The sequence below is a fragment of the Centrocercus urophasianus genome, unplaced genomic scaffold (genome assembly GCF_019232065.1).
Source record: "Centrocercus urophasianus isolate 14NV4802_14NV808 unplaced genomic scaffold, USGS_Curo_1.0 seq_28, whole genome shotgun sequence".
NCBI lineage: Eukaryota > Metazoa > Chordata > Aves > Galliformes > Phasianidae > Centrocercus > Centrocercus urophasianus.
The window spans coordinates 4,529,413-4,547,548 of NW_024884844.1; the positions used below are offsets into that span (position 1 = coordinate 4,529,413).

Consider the following 18,136-nt stretch of genomic DNA (forward strand, 5'->3'; position numbering starts at 1 on the left):
CCATCAGGTGCTCAGAGCCCCATCCAGACCTACCTTAAGTGTCTCCAGGGATGGGGCATCCACCACCTCTCTGTGGTGTGCCAGTGCTTAACAGGGCTTCCAGGTACCTTTGGGTAACAGAGATAACCCTATTTCCACTCATCTGATTTGATTAAAACATTTCTGCAGCTATTTTGGATAGTAATCATGAATGAAAGCAGGGGACTGTCCTACATCTCACTATCTATCGTGGAAGGCGTTTATTACAAATGGCTCAGTGATCAAAGCTGCACAGCCCTGAATGTAAATAGCAGCAGAGGGAGGACTTGAGTGAAAAGCAAGCAATTATTGCACAAGGTCAAGAGTGGCTGGTATGATGAAAAAGGAAGATAAAACATCTGCAGTCAAATGGTGATTCTTGTAAACAAGAGAGCTTTGGATTTGAACATCTTGTATTTTTAAACTGGAACAAACTGGGGGGAAGGGAGCACTGTGTCTGTGCCCCTCCTTCTCTCACCTGGAGGTGGCTGGTGCACTGCTGCACCCTGGGATCTGCCTGTGCCCCTGGCTTGTCTGCAGGCTCACAGAGCAGCATCCCACAGCGTAGGGATGTTCCTTCAAACTCACATTCTGGAGCAAAGTGTGTGCTTTGCTGTGGGTTTGTTTTGGAGACTGAACAGGAAAGGAAAAGTGAAGTCTGGTCTTGTTATTGGGATTTGTTACTTTTTTTTTTTCCCTTCCTCACTTTAATATATCAGGCAAGACATCTTTTTAGAATGTGAACTACTCCCCTCTGAAAGAAATCAATTATGAAATTAAATTCTGTGATCTGCACTGCTGCTTGAAATTCCGAGGCAGGTTTGGTCTTCAGCTAAATTCCCATAAAATGCCTTGTCAGACACAATCTGTTTCATATGCACAGGGTCACTCTTTGACCATATTTGCAGTGGGTTGAACACTGTTGTCCCAAAATGAAAATGACATCAGTGGGTGATTAAGCTAAGACAGAACTCAAAGTCAGTATGTTGCTGGAGGACAGGCATTTGGAATTGTGGCTGTGTTCCTGCCGAGCAGCAGTTGAGCTGCAATCAGCACCGTTCGCATCACCCATGCTACTCCTGATGAATGGTGTGCAAATTGTCTCCCTAATTATACATGCAAGTGTTAGTGCACGCATAAAAATTGCATGTTGACATATGGATGCAGGCACTTAAGCAGTGTTTCAGCCATGTATCCCTTTGTATTTTTTAAGCATAATTTGTGTCCAGGGAAATGCATATTTCATGCTCTTGAACTGGAAATGAGAGAATAGGAAATAGTTTTTTCTGTCAGTTTTGCAATTCTGCTCCTCTGATGGTTCTTCCTTATTGAACTTGGGTTTGTATTTTCTTGTTTTTAAAACTGTGTTTCCATTGTCCTTGATACAAACTTCTCCTGCAGCCATGCTGCTTGTCCATAGCAGGAGTCTGTGCTGTTGTGCAGTTTTTGTGGGCAGCAAATTGTGAATTGAGGTGAGGATTAAGGTTTGAGGTTCTGTGAGAATGGAACGTTTATTCCTTTTCATTTGAATAATAAATGTAAAATATGAAAATGTCTTCTTGTGTCAGCTTAAAAAATATTCCCATTTTTCATTCTGAAATGAGATTCAGAGAAGAGTAACAACTCGGGGAGTAAACTCTGCTTTCTCAGGTCCTTGGTGATTTGCAAAAAGCATGGCCTGAGTGATGGCCGTGTTTTCACTAGTGTCTGTCCTGGCTGTGTAATTAGCAAATAGTTATCTGCCGGAGGGTTATCTTTGCCTCTGGGTTTCTGAAGACTCAGGTTTGTCTCAGGTGCAGCTCTAACAGAAGGGCTGTGGAGTGCCTGGCTGTTGGTAACACGTGTGTGCTCAGCAGCTTTGTGAGGAATTGCTGGGGAGCGGGGGAAGAAAAGGGAAAATTAAACCTTTCTGACTCCTTCCACCTAGCTTGCAAGATTATGTATTTAAATACGGGCTTTGATTTGAAGAGCAGAGGCAGAACACGTGTTTTGTACCTTGTATTCAAACAGCAGCATCTCCCAGCAGGTTTGAATTGGCTGTCTTGAGGGATTTGGTTCACCTGTGTTTTACCTGAGAATCCGTGATGCATCTCATATCAGATGCTGCGATCCTGTGAGTGACATGCAACCTACACAGAGCAGCACTGTGAAAATAAATTCCCATTCAGCTCATGAGCTGGGGGAACTACCTAGATGAGAAGTGCTCCAGGTTTGCATTTTGCAGTCTGTGTTGTGTATGCTTTTTCTGAAGGTCCTTAGGCTGTGGAGGTGGTGGCTGTATCAGGTACAGCTTGCAGAGCACCCTTGGGAGGACCCGTACTTCTGGGCAGTGTACAAACACAGCATGAAATAGAGCAGACCATCCACCAGTTTTACTGCAGTTCATCATCAGCAGAGCCCTCTGAAATAGGGATGGTGCAGGTGTTGGTATGGTCCTTGTATTCCTTCTGCTTTGAAGGCTGCTGAGGGAAGCAGCTTCTCATTCACCTTTTAGGTAAAGCGTTTGGAGTCTTCCTTAGCTGTTCCGCAGTGGTTGTGCACAGATTTTAAAGCTTTAGGATGCTCAAGCGACAGTAGGGTTTAGCTCGTTTCTCTATTGGTGTGATGCATCTGGAAGCAACCTCCCGCCCAGGAGGAACAGACATCTTCCATGACATCTTTTTTTAATAGGAGCTCGTCTCCTCTCGTGCCCTGGATTTAAAGAAGAAGCAGTTTGCCCTCATTCATTTCTGCATGAGAAAGCCAGAGAGCACAGAACTACTGAATTCTTATCATTTTGCAAACACAGCGCAATGCAAACGCTGGTTGGAAAGGCGTGAACTCCTCGGTGCAGCCGATAACCTCCTGGTGCTGTGCTGCTGCCTGAGGTGGCAGCCGGGGCACTGCTGCCCTGCTGGTGCTACTGGCTCAGATCAGATTGGGTTTTATGACAAAAAAAAAAAAAAAAAAAAGGCTGGAACGTTAATCTTAATTAAAGGGAAATGATGATTTGTTGAGTGGGGCTGATAGACGTGCTTGTATGTGGTGCCTTTCTGTTCCGAGCTGGAGCATCAGAGAGGGGTGCTGCAGTGAGACCACGGCAATGTGAGCATTGCTGTGTTGCCCTGAGAGAAATAGGGTGAGATAACAGCACATCTTTGCAACGTTTCGTGCTTTTCCCTTGAAGTGCTGCAGTTCCACCAGTACGGCGTGCTTTCTCTCAGTGGCAACGCAGGCGAGGCAGTAGTTAGAGCTGTCACTGTTTCCAGAATCCAATTTTTCAAAAGGTTTATAGCTCTGCCATTATAACAACAGCAAAAAAACCTTCTGAAATGGCCTAAACAGCCTTTCCATCTGGAAGAGACGTGAGATACATGTGCATTCAAGCTATGAGTGGAACTCTATGGATGCTTTAAGCAAAGTTCGTAATACTGTGTGGTGTCATATTGAAAGTGGCTTTTGTGTGTGTTGTTTTTAATTCCAATTCTTTCTTATCAGCAGTAAGTTCAGACCTACTTCTCCTGATTTAACTGCAGGTTTCTAAACCAAGGGAACAGGCTACAGTTTTGCTTTTCCCCTGCTTTCAGTGCAGGTTGAGTTTAGCCTCCTGTAACTGAAGATAGAAATAAAACAGTAGGATACTTGAGTGATTGCATAAAGTTGTGGGGAAAGTGTTTAAAAAATATTTAGGATTAAAGAGATGTGCTCATAAAGCCATGTTAGATTAATCCTTCTTGTACAGCTCCTGACTGCAATGAGTTTTAAGCAGGAATTTGAATGCCTGTGTCACCTCGCCTAGCACAACTGTGTTTGTCAGCATTGATTGGCAGCACTGTGTATTTACCTCACAAAATACACAAGTGATTCACGTTCATCAGCCTGAAGGAGAGAGGTTGAGCTCTGGACAGCTGGGTTTGGAGGAATGAGTGTGTCAGATGACATAAAGCATTGGGATTTGATGGAGCAGTGTTATGCAGTGGGTTGACCTGTTTGCCCTAAGCTTGTGCTGCCTGTTGTACTTTTGCATTGTATATTGCAGGTGTATCTTCTAGCAGTTCTTCCTAAACATGTCCTGAGGTTGCTTTGAGGATGGCAGTCCTTCCATTTCAGCTGTTTCCATGTACCTCCTTGCTCGACATGTGGAAAAAGCTTCTGGTTCTTTCAAACTGTGTTTCATAGGTGTCTCGTTGACATGGTGTTAGCAGATAACTGGCTTTGTAATGAAACAATGCCTGGGGCTGCATCCTCTGAGTTGGGTTGGCTGAGTGCCTTGTTTTGAATGCTGCAATCTGTAGCAGGCAGGGTGTGAGGAACAGGGCCCTGCTTCTTCCCATCCACCCTGGACCTAAATTTTACAACCCAGCTGGAATGAGACCTGATCAAAATTAGTCCTGTAATTGAGGAGATGCGGAACATCTTGTGTGTGTTTTTGGCAAATGAATGAAAGCTTTTAGCCCAGCAATTAAGTGTTAAGGTTTTACTGTAAGGTGAATGTAAACTAGATAACTTCTCCGGCTAAGCTTCCCATAATCATTCCATTAGTATGAATTCATTACTGTGCAGAAGGGAGGCGGCGTAGCCTTATGGATAAGATTATTATTATTATTATTATTGAAGATTATCGCAGCACAAACGAGCACTGGAGGCTCTAGGAAGGTTATGGCCATGTTTTGCTAGTTTTACTTTATGGCAGAGTAAAAGACAAATTCTGCTGTGGAGCAGCTGTGATTTTAAGTAGGCTAGAAGATGCCACAAAAGAAGTGATTTCTTTGCCTGGATGCAGAGAGACTAAGAGACATGCCTGTGAGACGTGGTGGAAGCCAAGCCCGATCTTGTGGCAAAGGCACCGGGATGTGGTGTGGCTGGTGGGGAGCTGAGCCCTCATCCCCTGGAGGAGGGTGGTTGGGAGGGGGCTGTGCCTCTAAATGCAGACACAGTTGCTTAGAAATTCTGCCTTTGTTTCCTTCATCTGCTCCGTGTCAGCTTGGGTTAGTTATTTAACCGCATGGCAAGAGGGCTTTCAGAGCGGTGTTTTGCTGCATCTCTCGTTACTGTATATTAAATTTACGTAGGAATTTTTTCTAACTAAAGGAACAAACTTCTAAAGGCGATGACTTTTTAACTGTAAACATATTTCTGGATGTTAAATTTACCTCATCTTTCAACCTAAGGTTGCTTACTGGGAGCAGTAATGGTCCAGTTTCAGTAAATCATGGTTATGGCTTCTTTCGTTCATTTGTTTTGCTGGTCACATCAACGCAATAGTTTATTTATGGCAGTACATCTCCAGATTGTGAAACAGATCAAGGCAATTTCAAGAGCAGTTTGTGTTTTATTTCTCAGTGTGGAAACTATTTCTAATGTTTCTGGCTTTTTTTTTTCTGTAGGCATTTCTGCTGGTGTTTGGGTACTCACTGAAATTGTCTCCTCTCATAGAAAAAATAAGTGACCACAAGGATTTTAAGAAGCTTCTCAGGACACGAAACAACGTACTAGTGCTGTATTCCAAATCTGGTGAGTTCCTTTCCTCCTGACTGACCCAGGTCTTTGGGCCCAATAGCATGGATGTGTTTGTGGATATTCATGTGTTCTACTCAAATGACTGAGCTCTTTGTCCTCGCTGTTTGCTCTGTGTTACCTTAAGTGACTGCAAGGTGCAGCACAAGGGCTTCTTTAGGAGTGGTGTCCTTTGTTCTGTTGCAGAGACTTCTGATGTCTCAAGATAGAGGGGTTTCTTAATTTGATCTTTTAATTGCTCTGTCACTGGTGAAAATGTACCTTCTGGCTTTGTAGCCAAAAAATGGCTGCTCACAAAAGCTATCAGTCAGAGCTTGCTGGTGTGCTTATCGCAGTAGTTGGCAAGTTTCGATTTGCTGGTGGCACTGAAAGGCTTAATGAATAGTTACAGTTCTGAAATCAGCCCGCCTTTGCTTTTGACAGCTTTGGATGTCCCACGGTTGTCTTTCAACTCTAATGAACAAAATATAGAAATAAAAAATGAGCTGCTTATGTAAGAGGGAGAAAATGGCTCACTTCACATCATGCCGCCTGTCCCCTTGAATCTCCTTGCTGTCTTCTTTCTCATTCTGGTTGTTCACTCTTGCTTATATCTGTCTGTTTGCTCTTTCTTTTGCTGTGTTCTGTTCCTTCTTTACCTTTGTCACCTCATTTGTTTTGATGATTTTTTTGTTTGCTATTTGTTTGTGGTGGCGCAGTAGAAAATTAAGAAGCAATCTTGAAGCTCTGTGCACGACTTCAGGATGCTCTTGTGCCCATGCAACACATTGGAGGGCAGGAAGAAAAACCCCTTCACTGAGTTGATTTTCTTCCTACTGTTTGGGTGTGTTGTTATTTTGTTGCCTCCTTTACTTTCCTCTTGGACAAGTGGTACAAGGATAAGTTTTGCTTGGGGGTTGCATCCTTCCTTTCTTGCCGGTTGCAAAGGTCTTAGTTTAGACACAGTGACATCAGGAGGATCGCTCTGGGTTTAAAGCATGACAAACCAGAGCTGTATGTGAGGACCCAACCCCACCCTCACTATCAGAATTTTGCAGACAAAAATGTGTGGATGCTGGGATAGTTAACTTTGTTTTCTATAGATGGGCTTATTCTGTGACAGTTAAAATGACAGACGTGACAAGTTTTGTTGAAGTATTTGCGTTTTGTTCTAATGGGAAATTCTGAGGGCTAAAATGTGAACAAATGGTTTTTCAGTAACAGCTTCAAAGTGAAAGTCAGAAAAGAGTTTCGAACAGTGATTTTTTGAAAGGAATGCTTTAAATGAAGGGAAAAAAAAAGACATCTGTATTATTCAGCTTTTTAAAGGGAAAATTTTCTTTTTATGCTTAATACTTTAAGTGGTGGTTGCTTTAATTTTTTTTTTTTTTAGTAGCACAACCAGAGCACTTTGGCTCTGACATTCATCAAATAAATGTTGCCCTATAGGCATTGTTCAAAAAGCGTGTTGTGGAGATTTCTTTTTTCTGTTTTTATTATTTAATTGGTTGGTTTTAGCAGTCTGAAGCACTGCATGCAGAGCTGGCAGTGGGATTAATGTTTCTCCCTCGCACAGTGATCCTTGCACAATTAGAATGCTCTTGCATAACTGTCACCCAGTTAAGGAAAAAGGGGAGGGGAAGTGAAGATGAGAATACAGAGATAGGAACTTTAATCCCAGATACATCCCCTCTAGCTGTGATGAGCCATTGGCCAACAACTGGTCATGCTGAAACAAGGCTTTGCTTCTCAGTGGAGCATGACTAGATGAGCATTCCTACCTCATGCAGAAAATGTGTTGGTTTCAGGAGATATCCCCACTTGGAGGGGGACATCTAGTTCATCCTATCAGCTGGATGTCCTGTCACGGCTGCCCAACTAGTGAGACTTATGGGAGGAGTCTGTCCAGTCCCAAATGCTTATGTTCATTTGCCCTCTTTAAAGGGAGCTTGTTGAGCTGTTGTGCTATGAGTGCAGGAAGAATTCCCCCTTGAATCCATGTCCCTGTATAGTGGAGAGGTGGCTGTTGTGCACTGCCGCAGCTGTGCGTTACCAACACCTTGGGGTAGGATTTTCTTGAGCCAACAGGAATGGCCTGGAGGCTCTGGTGGCATCGAGGCCCACAGAGGCTGTTGAATACAAGGAAGCTGCTTCTGCCTCAGGAACCTTGGGATAAAATTTTCTAAAAACTAGAAATTACTTGAAGGAAACAGAGCTATCACTGCCTGCTGGGTCTACCTCTGGTCATAAGCATTCACTTTCCTCACTCTTGGAGACAAGTTATTGGTTCATGTAGATGTTTGATCTAACCCAGTACACCTGCTCTTACACTCCATGTATCTTATATTCCAGTGATCTGGATACAGCAAAAGGTAAAGTAGTTCAAGGATTTCTGTATTTTGTTTATTGAGGCAGGGAAGTCTCCATTAGAGACTGTTTGGGGAGTTGGTATTGGGGCTCTCTTTTCTTTTTTGACTGCTCATTCCATTTTTCTTCTTTGTTTATTTTTAATACCATTTATAAGAGTGCTTTGGAATGGAAATGTTTTGCAAAGACTTCGCACGTGACATGGCCATTATAAAAATCTCACTTGAGTGTGCAGCCAGTTCTTGAAAGAAGCTTTTCTAGGTGCCTTCTGCTCATAGTTTTGAGCTCCCCCTGACCTCTGTTTTGGCTGTCTCCCATGGTTAATATGAGAATAACAGCCTGCTATTAGGTAAGTATTACAGGAGTGGGACTGAGACAGAAGAGATGCTGAATGACTTGCCCTTACAGCTGATGGAATTTCTTAATTAAATGATCTAATTAGCAAGCAGTGGCATGAACCAGTTTGTGCCGAGCCATGGGGAAAAAAGTGTTGTTGGATAGAAGCTGGTTTGCAGAAGAGAACATGGCGTTGCTCTATAGATATAGGTCTAGGAATGCATGGAGGGATGAGTCTGAATGTTAAGGGGGAGTGAGATGGGAAGGAGCCACCTGCTGTAGCTGCAGCCAGCGTTTCTTCTGGTTTACAGAAGATTTTGCTGATCCTTCTCTTAGCAGTCTCTTTAGATTAGAGAAGAAGTTCCAGTGCTTCAGAACAAAGGAATGCACCATTGTATTCTTCTCTATGGAGTAATAATGCTGTTGGTGACTTTTTTTTTTTTGTTTCTTCCAGCTGCTGCTGCAGAAAGCTCACTCAGGTTACTGTCTAATGTGGCCCAAGAGGTGAAAGGAAGAGGTACTATAAGCTGGATAGACTGTGGGTATGTAACTTGCTGTTTTTTATTCCCCCTTCGCCCACACTCCCTTTTGGCTTGTATTGCTGACTTAGCTCTTTTGGTAGCTCTGAAACTTGTTGCCTGTAGCTGAATGCACATCGCTCTGTACAGTTTCTGTATAACCCCAGGGAGCCTGCATCTTACCACCTTTATTCTTCCTTTGTGCAATTGGTAGGGGATTGTTTCTCCACTACAAGCTGTTTGTCACTTCTGTGACAATGTGTTTCCAGCCCAAAGCTGGAGACCTCAGGTATGGTATTACCTGTCATGGGGGCCACAGAGCATGGAAACACTACTGCAACTTTCTCACAAACAGGGTGAGGTAGAATCCCACATGTTATGCCTTGGCTGGAGGGCAGCACAGTTCTGCTTGGACAGCAGATATTGCACATGCAATAAGGCTGGTTGATTTTGAAGTGCCCACCCATTTCTGTTTCTCAGGAAAATGTGCTTTCTTCTGAAGAGCTTCCTCTGTGCTTGTAGGTTGTGCTTCGTGGCTTGCAGATCTGAAAGCCTCTGGAGTGGGTCAGCCCAATAACATGTTACCTATGGCTTTAGTTTATGTACCATAGAGCCTCTCTGCTTCTGCAACTTTGCCTACAGGTGGCAAATTTCCTTCCCTGATCTGCAGAGGAACAGCTTGCTGGCTTCCTCTGTGTTTGGGTGGATTGCTGTGGAACGAACAAATTGTACACTGTGCACAAATCTGTTGTTTCTGCAAATCATATCACTCCTTTTAAAGCTGATTTTGGAGCTGGTCTCCATCCATCGGGTAGTGACCCAGAATGAGTTGCTGGTGAATCATAGTTTGCACCTGTTTCCACCTGCCAAATAGCAAATAGCCAGCAGATAATGTCTTGACACTAAAGAGGAGAAAGTCACATGGAGACCTGGCAGATCTCTGAAGACCAGGCTCCTTTCTAACAACAGTGCTGCTAGACAACTTACTGATGTTGGTAATGAGCATTAGTGAAGAGGGTACTGGACCAGGTTCTTGACTTTAGTTTCTTATCAGCTGTGTTTGTGACTGTTTCCTCTTTGTTTCAGGCCACCTCTGTGCTGTGAGGTTCTTACTCTGTGTGTGCACGTGGCATGTGTTTGTACAGCTGCTGAATGATGAGGCCATTTGGCCCTTGAAAATGCTGCTGTAATGCAACTAAGCAATAACCGATAGCTTGCAATAAATCTCCATGATTTACTTCAGTTCTGGGTTGAGGAAGGAAAGATTCAATGTAGAAAGCTTCCATCTGAAATCCAGAAAGTGTTGGCACTTAACAGTTCAGTCTGTGTTCTTGAGCTTGTAAGTGATGCTGATGGGGAGGGTAATGCATTGCTTGTTTTTTCTGTAAAATCAACTCGTTTACTCAAACTCTGATATGCTTCCCCCTTTCTTTCTTTATAAATGTTTTCATCTAAAACAACCTGTAAGGAAGTGAATTGATATATTAAAGCATTCCTGGAGGAGACATTAAATATGTTTTATAAGTAGCTTGGTCCTTGTACCTCCTGTCTCGCCAGGATGGGGAGCTTCCTGTCCTTAAGGAAGGGTGAGCTGTTCCCTGACAGTGAGGCAGCCTGTTGATGGTCATGCTGTAAGAGCTTCTAAGGTGTAAGAATAAATTCATACGTTCCCAACCATATTTCCTCTTGCTGAGGACTAGCCTGTGAACAAGACACAGTGAATGCAACAGTAGATGCAGCTCTCTCTTGGAGGGTTGAGCAGTATATCTTTGGATTACTCAGATGGGAAGAGCCTGGAAAAAATAGATGGCCTGTCCAGCTGTGGCTGGGTTTTTATCAGAGACTTTTCTTCTGTCCTTGCGTCCTGCAGAGATGTGTCCTCACCTGGAGTCTGTCCCATGGAGCTGGTGGGCTCGTGTGTGTAACACAGGATGCTTTTGTGCACACGAGGAACCTTGTGCTTGAGCCTGACCAAGTTTTATGGTTGATTTACTTGTTAGGCCTATAGAGCACTCTGAAATCAATCTCTTAGCACTGAGATGACTTTAGAACTTCTATTTTCCTTGATGTTTTTTTTTTCCTTAAGGCTTTCTTTTTTCTAATACAGGTGGTTGCAAACTGCTGCAGTGATAATGTGAGGATGCAGGAGTGCTGTCTGTCACTGGTCACAGAGGGCTGTTTGTAGGCACTGGGTACAGCTGAGCGCTGCCAGAGGCTCTCAGGCCATTCTCCTAGAACAAGTATGCTGTGAGGCTTATTTGCAACCCTTCATACTGAAACAAACAGCACACAGATGCAAGGATATTTACAACACAAGCTCGATTTGTTTCACAAATATTGACAAGCAATGGCTACTTTGGCAGTAATGTTTAGCTGGGAACTTTGGCTTTATTCTGCACATCCCACTGCAGCAGACTTGTTTGCTGTCAGAACTAAGTGCTGGCAAGGCTGTTGTGCTGTTTGGAGCTGTGGTTTGTGTCTGCTCCCTGCGGCAGTGGCAACAGCAGTCTTATTCTTTATTGGCCGTGGGTTTGGGTTTTTCTTTGTTTTCCTTGTAATCCCCCCTCCTCCCTTATTTTATGGGATTGACTGCAAGTACTGCTGTCCGTATTTTGGCTTGCTTGGGTCTGCAGGCTGGGACAGAGGCTGGAATCGTGAGAGGGATTGGTCTTCTGGAGAGCAGTGGTTCTCAACTTGGCCACTGAGTTACTGCTATTCATTCCCGCTATTAAAAAGAGGTGTATCTGTGTTTGCCAGGCAGTTAGACAAATATTGCCTGATTCATTAGTCAGTGTTTATAAAGAGTTTGGAGACCTTTGGAAAATGCTACAGCAACACAAGTAAGTGTTGCTTGTTTAGTGCATTCAGATGCTCTTTGGTAGATGTAAAATCAAGCAGTGGGCTGGATTATTTGTTGAATTATTTTTACTAGCAAACCAATGGGGGTTCTAACAGTAGAAGGAATTATGCATGAAATAGGAACTCCTGCTAGCAAATCTTTGAGGTAGTATGTAGAAGGCACAAAATCACAGAATGGCCTGAGTCAGAAGGGACCTTAAGGATCATGAATCTCCAACCCCCCTGCCACAGGCAGGGCCACCAACTTCCCCATTTAATACCAGACCAGGTTGCCCAAGACCCCATCCAGTCTGGCTGTGAGTATGTCCAGGGACCGGGCATCCACAACCTCTCTGGGCAGCCTGTTCCAGTGCCTCACCACTCTTATAGTAAAGAACTCCCACTCCATAGTAAAGGCACAAAGTGTAGTGCTTGTGTGAACATGACGAGAAGAGCTTAGTGCTTGAATGAAAGATAACATTTTTGCTGTGCGTCTCTGAAGTAAAGTCTCAGTTCTGTCTTGTGATTCCTAAGATCTGTTTGATTTTAGCAGTAATTCCCACTAAGCTGTGTAGAGCAGGACTCAAAATACATATTTCTTTGGCTTGGAGTAGATATTCCCTGCTTAATTGCATGGCTCCCCTTCCAGCAGGTCCCAAATACAAACAAAGCTGTGTGATTCCCATCTGCTGCCACTGTGCCCATGCTTGGCGTTAGTACATCAGCCTAATGGGAAGAATAAGTGCCATCTGGCTAAAGTGCCTGCCTGATTTTTGGTTAGTTTGAATCCTACTTTCCTGTTTTTGTGCCCTATGTCATCCTTGTAGTCTTTCCCCAGGTACTATTTAAAACGTTGCAATCCAGTTACATCTATCATAAAGGTGAAGTATTTCCTTCAGCATTTATTCCTCATGTTGGGATGGAAAGGCAGCCCTTTCAAATCTGTGTATATAAACATCTTCTGGTTCAGGAAACACTCTACAGGAAACAATCTACTATGTGTTTTTTTGCTGGGATGCCTCCAAATGTCAAGTTTTAAATGAAATCTTCCTTCCCCAGTTTCCAATTTCCCAAAGCTTTGATACAGCAAAGGCTTTACCTATATGCAGTCATTGGAATAGGAGAGAGGAATTTCAGAAATAAGGCTACTGACGCAGGTAGCATTATGTGTTGTTTTGCTCTTTAGCTTCTACATTCACGCCCATAAAGCCAATCAGAAATAGGATTTATTTATGTGTAAGTCTGCTCATCTTCCTTCCTGCACTTGAATGTTAAAGCTGATGGAGAGCTTTGAGATCACAAATAAAAATGACCAGCTTTGATGGGGAGGAAAGTGGAAAGAAGGGAGGAGTTTGCTTGCAGTGGTGCAGCTGCTTCCATCCAAGCAGGTTGCAGTGCCTGTGTTCTGCCTTTTCTTCCTGCTGCTTCAGAGGTCTGTTTGCAGCAGATCCAGGGTAGGTATGCCAGGTATCTGTAAGAAACTATTTGTAAGTGTGGTTATGCTGACAGTGTAGTCCTTACATGGCTATGATATTTATGGCAAACTGGGCATTTGCAGCATAGATTTCCAGTGCCTTCCTCCTGTCTCTTTCATAACCTGCCCATGAGGTTAAAGCCACTGCTCCTTCAGGTCTTCTTGTTTTACAGTCAGTGACTGTGCAGGAATTGCTGTTCTATTCTCAAAAAATCTCCTTTAAGGTAAACTCTTCTAACATAGTAAACCTGCTTGGTCTGCACTAATTGAGAAGCACAATGATTAGCTAAAATCCACTGTGGTGCTGTGTATAGAAGCCTGGTTCTGTACCAAAACTTCAGCCATGCGTGCCAGTGGTTTGTGTTTTGCCTCCGGTTACTTGTTAACCGGGAATTTTTAACATTGCTGTTTTTAAGAGTGAAAGGAAGAGTGAATGAGCTGAGAGGTAATGATAAGTTATCTCAGTTTTCCTGAAGTTGCTGCTTTAAAAAAAAAATATATATATATCCTCTACATACTCTCCAAGCTCGTCATGCAGCCAGAAATCTGAGAGAGACTGCAGAGGAGCACAGTGTGCTGTGGCTTCTGTGTACCTGTGGAGAGGCATCCAGAACCTCCCTTCTGTGCTCCTACTTGGTGTGCGTACCAAAGTAGTGTTAGTACTCGTGTCCCATGCCAGAGGTACCCCTCTGCACCTGCCTGGCGAGGGTTAGGGGAGGTTTGGATGTGACTGATGAAGATGCCTCTCTTCAGAAAAGGAGTTCAAGTATTCTGCATTTCTAGTGTAGATCCTTTGGTAGCTCCTTTGCACCTTTGCTGTGCAGGTGTGGATACTGCCCAGTGCCTCTTACTAATTCATGTTCCCATGGACAGTACCATTCATTACTCCCTTTCAGTAGAGCTGGAGCTTGTAGAATCATAGAATCAATAAGGTTGGACAAGACCACTAAGATCGTTGAGTCCAACCATCATGTCATCCTCACTTTGCCCACTCACCGCATCCCTCAGTGCCACATCTGCACATTTCTTGAACATCTCCAGGAGCAGTGACTCCAACACTTCATGGAATAATGACATTGAAAAGCAAAATGAATAGTCAGCAACTGAGCAATGTCCACAGCTGGTTGTCTGTGCTGTGCATCTTTTTCCTTAATTAGGTTTGTGTGATGATACCTGTCACCTTTTGGTCGTAGAGCTTCTTTCTGCTCTTTGCCTTGCTCTTACTTCTAGTGAGAATTAATCTGATGAGTTTGAATTTGGGGAAAGTCTTTCTTTTTAATCTAATTTCTATAGATTTCTGGTCTCTCCAATTGACTGATGGGCACAGAGAGCCGTTTTCATTGGATGCCTGCTGATGCTGGATCTCCACAGCACTGGCATTTTTCTACTTGCATTCCAGGCACTTTTTGAGAAGTTTTTGCAGCAGGAGGTTCTGAAGATTGCGCTTTGATCCACACAGTGGTTTTTTGCTGTGCTTTGGGGAGAAAAAAAACAGACTTCAAGTTCAGATTAGAAGCTGTCCCATCAGGCTGCTAGTCCTAATCCTTGAGTCTTTCCGTTGGTGTGCTTTCTCTTTCTGGTATTTGTGCTCCCTCAAGCCTTAAAAGATTCAGGCTTTTCATCCACTGCCTTGTTCAAGCAGCTCATTTATTCCTTGCTATGGAAACCTGTTGCTATTGTCAATTCTTTGTAAGTTTATTTTCATATAAGATCTAGAGCAGTGACAAAGCATTGCTTTGTTTTCAAAGACAAATCCTGTATTTTAAGCTTCCTAAGCTTATTTCTTCTGCATCCATCTCTCTTGGGTTCTGTTCCTATTTTGCTCATCTGCCACTTCCTAAGCCCTACCCTTGAGCATAGCATCGAAGTGCCTGTCTGCTCCGAGAGGTGCAGATGTACTTTGTGTTTGAGTGGATGTGAGCCATTACCATCCAGTGGCTGCTTAGCACAGCTCTTTAGAGAAGTGCTTTTGCAAGCTAGGCTGATGGATTGAGAAGTGATTTTTTTTTTTTTTTTTTTTTTTTTTTTTTTTTTCCCCTTTTATTCTCCTATTCAGATCTGTCTTGAGAGTGACACAGCAAAGTCTGGGATCATTAGAGAACAGGAGGAGCCTCACAAGTGGGATGTGCTGTGAGCAGCAGTGTTTGCAGTAGCTTCCAGATTGGGAAGAGAGGTGGTGCAGAGTCAGTGCCCACAGCCTGAGAAGAATGGGATTTGAGGGGGTCCATCTGGTTTCAGTTGGTCATGTGGCTTGTGGAAATTTCTGGCATCAGTGTTGCTTTTGCTGCTTTTTTGGGTCACAAGCTCAGTGAGTTGTTTGGCAGGGTCTCAGCTCCCTGCTTTCCCAGGATGTTCGCCAGTCTGTTGTCTGGAGAGGGTGTGCTCTGCAGGATAGCCTGAGGGAACTGCAAAGGCTGTGCATTGGGCTGGGAAGCCCTTTGTGATAGTTCATTTCTGAGGGCTGCTCTGAAATTGCAGGTCCCTGAATAAAACTGGAGTTGTGCTCTGTATGATGGCTTTCACCGTAAGAGAATGAAAGCAATTAAACAACAGAGGCAGTAATGAGACAGCACACCGCTAACCTGATGGCAGCTCTCACTGATGCCTTCCAAAGCTTTTTCCAGCATGGGAAGGCTTATTTTGTGGACAGAACACCCTGTTCTCAGTGCTTGTGCCTTCTCCTTCCCTGTCCAGTCTCATCTATTCCAGCTGCTGGGACAGTACAACACAGCCTCCATCCTGCTGGTCTGCAGGTGCATCTGGAACGTAAGGGATGCTGAAGCATGGCTTATGTGTGTTGTTGAGCCCTGTTTTGGAGATGTGCAGATAAAATCTGTTTACAGACTGAGAGATCCGTGGTTCATGTGGTTGTGTTATGCTGATAGGAAAGTAAGATAGTTTCTATGTGAACAAATACCACGACCTTGGTACTTAAATCAGTGCTGCCACGGTGTGATTTATTACTCACTTCACTTAAATCGGAAGGTTTGGTCCAGGCTGCACTTCAAGGTGTTGTGAATGCCAGCACCACTGAGATAATGTGGCCACACACAGCACATGCACTCAGAGCTGCTAGTTGGCAACAGCAGACATGAGCTTTTCCTGAGGGCAGTTTTGGCATTTTCTTTGCGAGGATCTGACAGTTGTTCCAGCTTCTCCCTGCCCACAGGCTGATGGTGCTGTAGGGTCGATTTCTTACCTTGGTTAGAATCCAGTGGTCAGCATTTCACAATAAAGGGAATATGTGGGCAGCTGCAGAAGATCTTGTTGGTGCTTGTGGGAAGGAATGGTGCTGCAGGTGCTTGGCTTTAACCTGCTGCCTTCTGAACCTGCCAGACAATACTGAATTTCCTCGGAGTAGGAATTGGGCACTGTCTCTTAGTCAAGTTCCGTCCAGATTGGACTTGTTTTTGTGAACCTATGCAGCCCAGTTCCTGTACCATATTTTTGCATTCTTCCTGTCTTGTTTTGGCCTCTGTTCGCTCCCTTTCTGAATTCTTCTGCCACAGTGTGGCAAGGCCTTTTCTCTGGGTAAGCTCCCGCCACCAGGTTCTCACCATGTCCCCATCCTTCTGGCTTTGGGCCTCCAGCTTCCCACCTGCGGGCAGAGCATCACACACTGTTCTTGAGCAATGCCAGTGCGTGCGTGCCCCTTTCAGGTGCTGGCTTTGATGACTGTTATCCAGAGGTGGTCAGAGCTCTGTTGCAAGGTCCTCAGCCTCATCCCAGCCCGGCAGCAGATGGCTGCCTGTGCAAAGTGATCACTCATGCACGCTAACGCTGACAGGGGACTCCAGAGGTTTGCAGGGAGTGCTGCTTTTGGGGCTTTCTGCCAGCTCCGTTACAACCCCAAATGACAGAAAAGCTGAGAAGGCTGCAGTGTGCTTGGGAAGGGGTCAGGTGTTCCTGTGATGTGTGCTGTCCTTGTCATTCAGACTCCTTGCTTGGGTAGGTCAACTTAGACCATTCATTTTATTGTTCTTTTGAACAAGCTGCCGTGGTGTTGCTTCTCCAGCAAAGAAGTGTTTTGCAGCACCAGGCTGATTCTCTGGGAGTGGGGAGTATGTGGATTGTGTTTGTAGGATATGAGGGGTACTGTACTGCTGCCCCACTTGAGATTTGACCGTATTCCATTTGCTGTATTGCATATAGGGTGAAACAGGATGAAGTTGGACCCCTTCACTAGTAGCGCGGGTGGGATCTGTGAGATCCAAATTGCTCTGTCACGAGGCAGCAAAGATGGCTGCTGGTGGCATCATCACACACCCATCCTCAAGCTAGCATTTCCTGAGCCTGGTACCTTGTCTGGAGTGCCTTGGCTGGGATGGCAGAGGACTGATGTTCCACCCCTACCTTCCATCTCCAGCCCTTGAAACTAACTCTTGCTCTGCCTCTTCAAGTGGTGTAATTAAATTGTAAGAACTGGAGTCCTCATTACTTTCTCCCATGTGAGAGCTGAGGAGCTCATCTTCAGAGAGAGGCTGTTGGCTGAGATCCAAAGGAGACAAATCTCAGAGCAGAGGCTGCATCTGTGTTGATATTTACTCTCATTAAGGATAATGGTCATTACGAAGTGCTATCAGCGCAGGGTTGCTCTTTACAGGTTATTTTTGTCTGGCTGTAAGCAAAAGCAGAAGAAAAAGCAAAATGCATCCATCTCTGCCGTTTCTGCACATCTTTTTATTTTTCATTTTTTCCAAAGAAACATTAATACGACATTTGAATTGGTGGGTCTGGCATGTGCGGAAGTCTGCACTGATGCATGAAAAAATTGTTGATTCATATTTAGAAATCTCCTATTCTGGGAGCTTACTCCTCTTCCATCCCTTGCATCAGTGCACATAGATTGCATAAACAGACTGAATTCCCAATGCACTGGTGCAGACAATCAGACCAATGCATAGCCAGAGAAAGACTGGAGCAAACTGCTGCTTGCCTTCCTGTGATAATGGATGTGCATTCGAGCAGCCACATGGATCTCTACAAATGGAGCAATCCTGAGAGCAGAGCGGGCTCACAGTCTGGTCCTTCCAGTGAAACAGCTGTTCTTATCTTTCCTTTTTTAATAGAAGCTCATGCAAGCACGAAGAGAATTGATGGGAGCTGGGGT

General features: G+C 44.3%; 1 protein-coding gene across 1 annotated transcript in view; it reads left to right on the forward strand.

Moving 5' to 3' along the window:
- PDIA5 (protein disulfide isomerase family A member 5) overlaps positions 1–18,136 on the forward strand; it is a 92,091-nt gene that overhangs the window by 4,765 nt on the left and 69,190 nt on the right. The window contains exons 3-4 of the mRNA XM_042827018.1: positions 5,385–5,511; positions 8,651–8,738. Coding sequence (XP_042682952.1) covers positions 5,385–5,511; positions 8,651–8,738 — 215 coding nt within the window. The remainder of the gene's footprint in view (positions 1–5,384; positions 5,512–8,650; positions 8,739–18,136) is intronic.